Below are 7,628 nucleotides of genomic sequence, written 5' to 3'. Positions count from 1 at the left end.
TCACATTCATAATCATATCCTCCTTCAATTGTAAAGACATTTTTGTTTGTTCAAATTGAATATTTCTCATTTTCTTCTTTACTACTTATTTGTATTTTCATCTTCTCTTTCTTTGAATTTCCAATACAAATCAATTCTCTTATTTCTTCATTCACTTGAATTTTTTCTCCTTCTTGAAGTTCTATTTCTTTCTTATTTGTTAATATTCCATCTCCAAGTGATATGAATTTGATATTTGATTGTGTTATTTTGAATATTGTTGTTGTTTTCTCTTGTTCTTTCTTTTCTTTTCTCTTCATTATGTAATTAACCATCATTATTATCATTACAATTGTTATTATCATCATTATAACTATAATAATGATGACTCAAAAGAGTAGAACAGATAGAGATGTGTTGGTATATTACCATTCATATCACAGTTAAATGAGAAAGAGTCACAAAAGAAAAGGATATAGATAAACAAGTGGATGTGAAGAGTATATTACAAGGTTCTGAGTATAAAAACTATGAAAGTATTAGATAAAAACAAGGAAAAAGAATGAAAAGCCATAAAATGAACATAGAATGACTCAGTAACTACTAAAAAGTAAAAAAGAAGATAACAGAGAAAGCAAATTGTTATTACAATTGACTTAAGCACAGGTAATGATTTATAAATATTTAGGAAAAAAGGTAACGCAAAATCTAAAAAATGAACAATGTCTTAATTTTATTGAGGTCATTGGAAGATTTAAACTACAAGAATGAATAAACTATTTTAAAAAGAAGAATGAAAGTGAAAGAAACAAACAGTCCAAAGACATTTAAGTTGATTTGAGGAGTTATTAATGTTAAAAGTAATATACAAATTAGTTGGATTGATAACACTACAAATACAGTGCTGGGTAAAAACACTAATGCATTCAATAGTTTCATTTACAACAACTAATTGAAATGAAAACCCTTTTATTACCGAAAGAAAATAAGATTTGTGTTTTGGCAGCCATTTAAATTCACCATTATCATTTAAATACATAGTCATTTGAAATTCTGTACAACTAGAATTTCCTTGATAATGATGAACAAATTGAATAATTATCTCTTTGTTAATTTTGTCTTTGTGTTTAAGAGTATGAACTTCATTAAATACTCTTCTAGTAGTTTTTTTCTTTTCTTCTGTTCTATAATCTATTATATTAAACGGTGCAGATGAAGGTGGTTTTTTGTATTTTTTTAGTGTGTTATTCTTTATTTCTTCATACTGATTACAATTAAATGTACTCATTTTGTCTCTATATTCTTCAATAGAAATAACACTTTCATCAAAGTCGATATACTTTTTTAACCCTTTCATTGATTTTGTTAACCTTCTTTTTTCTATTTGTTTATCTTCTGCCATCAACACAAATATTTAAATTATAAGTTCCTATTTCTTATGTACCAACATTTCGTTTTTTAATTCTGAAAAAGAAAAGAAAAAACTAAATTAAAAGCTATAAAAAATTATTAAAGTATAGTTTTTAATCAAAAAAAAAAGAAAAAAACTCAATTAATTTTTATTTAAAGAAATGTCAAGTGAAGCCAAAGAAGAATCTAAAGAAGTAACATTTACATTAGATGATATGTATAACGATCTTATCAGTGTTTCCAAATGGAGTGATACTGTAAGAAGAGTTTCAGATAATTTTAAAGAAAATTATCAAATAATTATTGAATTAACTCTTGGAGTTATTGGGCTTCCTATTGATAAAACAGAAAATATTTTTACAGATGAGTATCTTGAAGAAAAGAGGTTTAAAGATATTGGAGATAGAATTGATAATGATGATTTGGTTACAAATAATTTAAATGTTACACAGATATTAAAAAGGTTATGGAAAGGAGTTTGGAAAGTTGTTTGTGGTATTATTAAAGAAGGATCAATAGAAGAAAGAAAAGAATATGGGAAAAGTATTAAACTAATACATGAAATACTTGCGGGACTAAGCCCAAATGAGATAAGAAATATACGATATGGAATAATAAGTGTTACACAAGTAATGTATGAAAATTATATTGTTACACAAAAAGAATTAGAAAACCAATTAACAATTATTAAAAAAGGAAGAAAAAAAGATAAAAAACAAGAAATAGAAAGAATAGAAAAAGCACAAATTCATTTAGAAAAGTTATTAAATCATTTAAAGAAAGTTATTTTATTACCACGAGTTTATGATGTTTCAAGAGATATAAGAAGAATAGTATGTGAAACTATATTAAATAATTTTGAAGATGAATATGATGAAAAAAAGAAAATTATTGATAATTTATTATATGACGATGATCCTACTGTCAGAAAGAGTGTTGTTAAACAAATATATGAAGAATTTAATACTATTAATAATAATCCATCAGATATATATATTGAAATGGGAAAAAGTTTAAAAGAAAGAATAATAGAAATGCGATTAGACGAAGACATTGAAGTAAGTAAAATAAGTATTGGACTATGTAGTAAATTAGATGAATGGGGATTGATTAAAGAAAAAGAAAGAAAAGAAATGTATAGAATGTTATGTGATAAAAATTCAAAAATTAGAAAAGAGGCAGCAATATATATTGCATCATTTCTTGAAAGACATGTTGATAAATTTATAAAAGGAGAAAGGAAATTTGTAATAAAAGATAAGAAAAAATTAAAAATAGTGATTATTATTAGATTAATTATTGAAATTGTAGAAAAAGAAACAGACCTTCCAAATTTTAGTTATTTTTCATTAGAATATCTTGTTCCAGAATTTGAAGAATTTAATGAAAATATTGAATTATTAATTGAGTTTATTATTGGGAATGAATCATTAGCATTATTTGATAAAGAAGATTCAGCTCTTTATGAAGGACATGAAAATGTATTATTTGGAATATTATATAGTATGGTAATGAGAGGTGCAAGAAGACAATTAACTGGAGATGAAATAATGGTAAAATTAAGTGCAAGTGATAAAAAGAAAGAAGTTGATACTTTCTTAGAAGTGAGTGAAGCAATTTGTCATCATTTAAAAGAAATGTATGAAGTATCAACAAAAGAAGAGAATGATATAAATTGGTTATTAAGAATATGTAAATATATTGAAAAAGAGTCATTAAAAACAGAAGGTAATTTAAATAATTTAAAAGAATTTTTAAAAGAAGTAAGTATTAATATTAGAGAAAGTGGATATGATATGATTTATAATTACTTTGAATTATTAAGTGAAATGAATACAATTCAACATCCAGAAATTCAACAAATTATATCTGGAATTATTCAAGAAGATTGTAGAGTTATTTGTAATAGTATTTTAGATGATGGAATGGATGATGAATCAATTAATATAGATGGAATAAAAGGGTTAATAATATTATATCATTATATTAAAGTAGATCCATTACCATTATTAAGAGAAAGAATTATTAAATTAAAAAATAGAATTGAAGGAATACAAGAAATTACAGAAGAAAGTTTAATAATTTTACATATATTAAATTATTTATTGTTATGGAACAAAATTAATAATGAAACTAATAATTCATTTGGATATAATGAATTATTTGAGTTATTATATTCAATTTCAAAAATAAGTAGTAAAGATGAACAAAAACTATTTGAATTATTTGGTATTCAATGTGAATTTTATTTCTTATTTAATAATGAAATTGGAGAAAATAAAGGAAGAATGGAATCTATTATTGATGATCTTGCTATTGAATGTAATCAAAAGAAATTATTTAAAGAACCTTTATTAGAAGTTGATTATTTATTTAATGAATGGCCATTAGAATGTCTTGCGTCTGTTCTTTCAGTTGTTCAAATGAATAAAAAAGTTATTCTTGATTTAACTCAAATAGTTGGAAAAATGAATCATGAAATAACAAATAAACTAAAGAAATTGTTATTAAAACAACAACAAATAAATCAAGAGAGTACTGTTGTTATGGAAATGGAAACAGATTCAATAGAAGATTAAATGAATTATTTCCATTCATGTTATTTTGTTTTTAATACAAAATTAAACCCTTTAAAAACCTAAACAAAAACTTAAAAAAAATTATTGAATTAAATTTTAAAATGAAGTTAGACGCATTTTATTGTGGTGTATTTGGATTAATTATTTTAACATGTCTTCTTCCTTTTAAAGAAAGTTTTAATGACATAAGTAATTGTGGAATACTTCTTGGTTTTTCTTTTATGGGTGGAGTAGCATGTTATTATTTAATTCCACATATGGGAAATAAATGTATTGAAAAAGGACTATTTGGACTTGATATTAATAAAGGGACTCAAGACAAAATACCAGAGTCAATGGGATTAGTATGTGGTATAGTATTTATGTTTATTACTATGTTATTTTCATCATTGATATCAATACCTAATTATATTATATCATTATTAGTAATTTTATTTAATTTTATTATTGGATTAATTGATGATTTTCTTGACATTAGATGGAGATATAAATTAATTTTATCATTTTGTTCTTCAGCATTAATTGTAATTATCTATCCTGGAAGTTGCATATTATTCGGAATAAATTTATCAATCATTTATCCTTTTGCATTAATTTGTTTATCAGTATTCTTTACTAATTCAATTAATATGTTTGCAGGAGTTAATGGATTAGAATCTGGACAATGTATTATTATTTCTGCTTATTCTATTCTTCATAATATTATTGTTTTATTAACAACAAGTTCATTAAAACAATATGAAGCTTCTTTATTATCATTATATCTTCTTATTCCCTTTATATTTGTAACAATAGTTCTATTTTATTATAATAAATTTCCAAGTAAAGTATTTGTTGGAGATTCATTTACTTATTTTTCAGGTGGAGTATTAGGAGTAGCTTCAATAATTGGAGGTTATGACCGTTTAATGTTTTGTTTATTCTTCCCTGAATTTATTAATTTCTTTGTTTCTATTCCACAACTTTTTGGATTTATTTATTGTCCAAGACATAGATTACCAAAATTAAATAAAGAAACTCATAAATTGGAATGTGTTACTTCACATCATACATTATTAAATTTAATTCTCTTTATAGTTGGTCCAAAGACAGAACATGAATTAGTTAATATAGCATTTATTTTCCATTTCATTACTTGTGGAATTGTTATGGTTTTAGCTTATTTTGTTTTCCCAACGTTCCTTTTAGATTCTTTTTAATTTGAATTTGATTTTCAACTATCTTCTTCTTTTTAAAATAAAACTAAAAAAAAAGATCTTTAATAAAAGAAGTATGGAAGAAAGTGTAATAGAAAAAGAGTTAAAAATTAAGAATAATGAACAAGCAGTTATGTCTTGTTTTCAAAACAGTTTAAATAGTTTAAATTGTAAACAAATTAAATTTGACCTTCAAAAAATAATTGAAACTATTGGATCAAGACATTGTAATCAAGCTATCACTATGAAAGAAATTTTTGACTGCATTAAACAATCAAAATTAAGTGATGAAATGAATGAAGAACTTTATATGAAGATGATTACTTGTGCTACACAAAGAGTTCTTCAAATCCCTGAAGATTTATATATTGCTCTTGTAAATGGACTAATTCAACAAAGAAAAGAATTTGTTTTAACTCAATTATTACAATATAAAGTAATACCAGATAATAATTCAATTGCAGCAATATTACTTCAACAACAAACTTCAATACCATGTTTATATTATTGTGGATTAGATATGTTAAAAAGGATGAAAAATTATTCAAAATTAGTTGATTTATATTTAATGAATAATAATATATCAATGGCATTGCAAATAGCAAACCAATATTCTGTTGAAATACCTTCTACTAAAGTACAAGAATATATTAAAAATTATAATGATGACTTATTGCTTTATCAATTGAAGCTCATCTTTCCTGAACTTGCTTAGTTTATTAATTAATAAAATATTTAACCTAAATTTATTAATTTAATAATAAAGGGGATATTAATTAAAATCGTTCTATTTAACTCTTGTTCAATGAGCAGTCATAATGACTATATTTGAAAATGCAATAATGACAATTACAAGGAATGCAACTAACAAGAATTTAGCTTGTGGAGGTTCTACAACCTCGAGAGCAGGTTTTTTAGTAATAGTTATCTTTGGTTGAGTACTTTCCATCCTTTCTTTTTGTTTAATCAGTCTTTTTTTAATTGAGTTCATTTCCTTTTTATATCCTTCTTAATACTTAGAACAAATTTCTTTTTTCTCTTGAAGTACTTCTTTTGTTTTTTCACTATTTAAAAATAAAGGTATTGATATAGTTTTATTATTTTATTTTTCCTATTTTTAATTTCTATTTTTGGAATTAGGGTTTTTAGTCTACTTTATGATTTTTCTTTGTTTAGTTATATTCGTCTAAAAAAAGAAATAATACAAAGTAATATAATTAGAACAACGGGAATAATGATTTCATTGTCGTCAATGATGAATTGAAAGGTTGTAGTTCATACAGAAAAAAAGTCAACGAATGAATAGACATAACATCTAATGGTACTTTAAGCATTACACTGGTACTAAATTCATAGTTATTAAATTGGGTTTTAATATGTTTTTGAAGAGGATTGGCATATAAAGAAATATAGTAATGCATATCTTTTTTATCTACATGTACTAAAGCCCAATCAAACATTGACTCATTTGTTAGCCAAAGTTTGACTATTCTTTTTTTTGAGTTTATTCTAACAAAGTATCCTGGAAAGGTTTCTTCTTGTTTAATTACAACTCTACCTTTTTCATCAAAATCCATAATTTGGAATGAAGTTTTACGTTTATTGATTACAGACTCTTTCCAATTAATACAAGAAAGGAAATTGTCAAGAACAATTTTATTATTTTCTGTTGGTGGAATACTGACTAATTCATAACTCAATAAGTCATGAGGTTTAATCTTCTCAATAATCTTAAATAATCGATTTTGAGGATTGAGATTGTTATGAAAGATTTCGACTTCAGTATCATTTTGAGTAAAATTTGGTAATAATAAAGGTAAAGGTTTTTTCAACAAATTACTTTGACATTCAGAAAAGAAAATATCTCCTACACGACTTAACTTAACCTCAATATCTGGTCTATTATATTTTTCTAATGTATTTCCTATATTAAGTGGAATAAAAGAATTTTGAATAAGTTGGACTGTAGAAATACTATTAAATGAAAGACGAATTGTTGATTGAAGTGCCATTGGAGTTGTTGCATGAAATGATGGATTAAAAAGAATTTGAAACCTTTTATTAACTATAATTCTATCAAATTCATCCAAATTAATAGTAATATATCCAATTTTAGCTGTTTTTGTATGGAGACATAAACAAATATGAGGATTAGTAATATCAAATAAAGTTATGGGAATTCCTTTTATTAAGTTTTCTTTGTGTTGAGATCTTCCTGAATAATATCTTAACACGAAGTAAATAGTACTTAAATGTTCTAATCCACCTTTTAAATGAATGCTTTCAATTAGAAAACATAAAGGAAGCATTCCTTTATTTAAGACCTCTCCTTCTGTACCAGATTCTGATGAAAAGAAAATTTCTGACAAACTAGGACGAGGACTATGAGATTGTGTTGACATAAAACTATTTTTAAGATTTTGTTTTTGAAGAAAAAAAAACAAAATAATAATAAAAAGCAATA

The 7,628-nt window shown here is 24.1% G+C and overlaps 5 protein-coding genes across 5 annotated transcripts; 3 read left to right on the top strand and 2 right to left on the bottom strand.

Moving 5' to 3' along the window:
- Nucleotides 1-760: 760 nt before the first annotated feature.
- On the bottom strand, nucleotides 761-1,336 carry ENU1_181020 (hypothetical protein; the record flags this gene model as incomplete). The annotated part of the gene is made up of 1 exon (XM_008861481.1): nucleotides 761-1,336. One exon carries the CDS (start codon nucleotides 1,334-1,336, stop codon nucleotides 761-763), a length of 576 nt encoding a protein of 191 aa, XP_008859703.1.
- Nucleotides 1,337-1,550: 214 nt separating this feature from the next.
- On the top strand, nucleotides 1,551-3,968 carry ENU1_181010 (hypothetical protein; the record flags this gene model as incomplete). The annotated part of the gene is made up of 2 exons (XM_008861480.1): nucleotides 1,551-1,932; nucleotides 2,377-3,968. The coding sequence occupies 2 exons, from the start codon at nucleotides 1,551-1,553 to the stop codon at nucleotides 3,966-3,968; spliced, it is 1,974 nt and encodes a 657-aa protein (XP_008859702.1).
- A 101-nt stretch (nucleotides 3,969-4,069) lies between these two features.
- Nucleotides 4,070-5,167, top strand: ENU1_181000 (UDP-N-acetylglucosamine--dolichyl-phosphate N-acetylglucosaminephosphotransferase, putative; the record flags this gene model as incomplete). The annotated part of the gene is made up of 1 exon (XM_008861479.1): nucleotides 4,070-5,167. The coding sequence occupies one exon, from the start codon at nucleotides 4,070-4,072 to the stop codon at nucleotides 5,165-5,167; it is 1,098 nt and encodes a 365-aa protein (XP_008859701.1).
- Nucleotides 5,168-5,240: 73 nt separating this feature from the next.
- Nucleotides 5,241-5,879, top strand: ENU1_180990 (hypothetical protein; the record flags this gene model as incomplete). Its single annotated transcript, XM_008861478.1, has 1 exon — nucleotides 5,241-5,879. The coding sequence occupies one exon, from the start codon at nucleotides 5,241-5,243 to the stop codon at nucleotides 5,877-5,879; it is 639 nt and encodes a 212-aa protein (XP_008859700.1).
- Nucleotides 5,880-6,381: 502 nt separating this feature from the next.
- Nucleotides 6,382-7,566, bottom strand: ENU1_180980 (hypothetical protein; the record flags this gene model as incomplete). Its single annotated transcript, XM_008861477.1, has 1 exon — nucleotides 6,382-7,566. The coding sequence occupies one exon, from the start codon at nucleotides 7,564-7,566 to the stop codon at nucleotides 6,382-6,384; it is 1,185 nt and encodes a 394-aa protein (XP_008859699.1).
- Nucleotides 7,567-7,628: the final 62 nt, after the last annotated feature.

The sequence above is a fragment of the Entamoeba nuttalli genome (assembly GCF_000257125.1).
Source record: "Entamoeba nuttalli P19 unplaced genomic scaffold asmbl_8125, whole genome shotgun sequence".
NCBI classification, from domain to species: domain Eukaryota; phylum Evosea; order Mastigamoebida; family Endamoebidae; genus Entamoeba; species Entamoeba nuttalli.
This window is presented reverse-complemented; position numbering and strand designations above follow the sequence as displayed.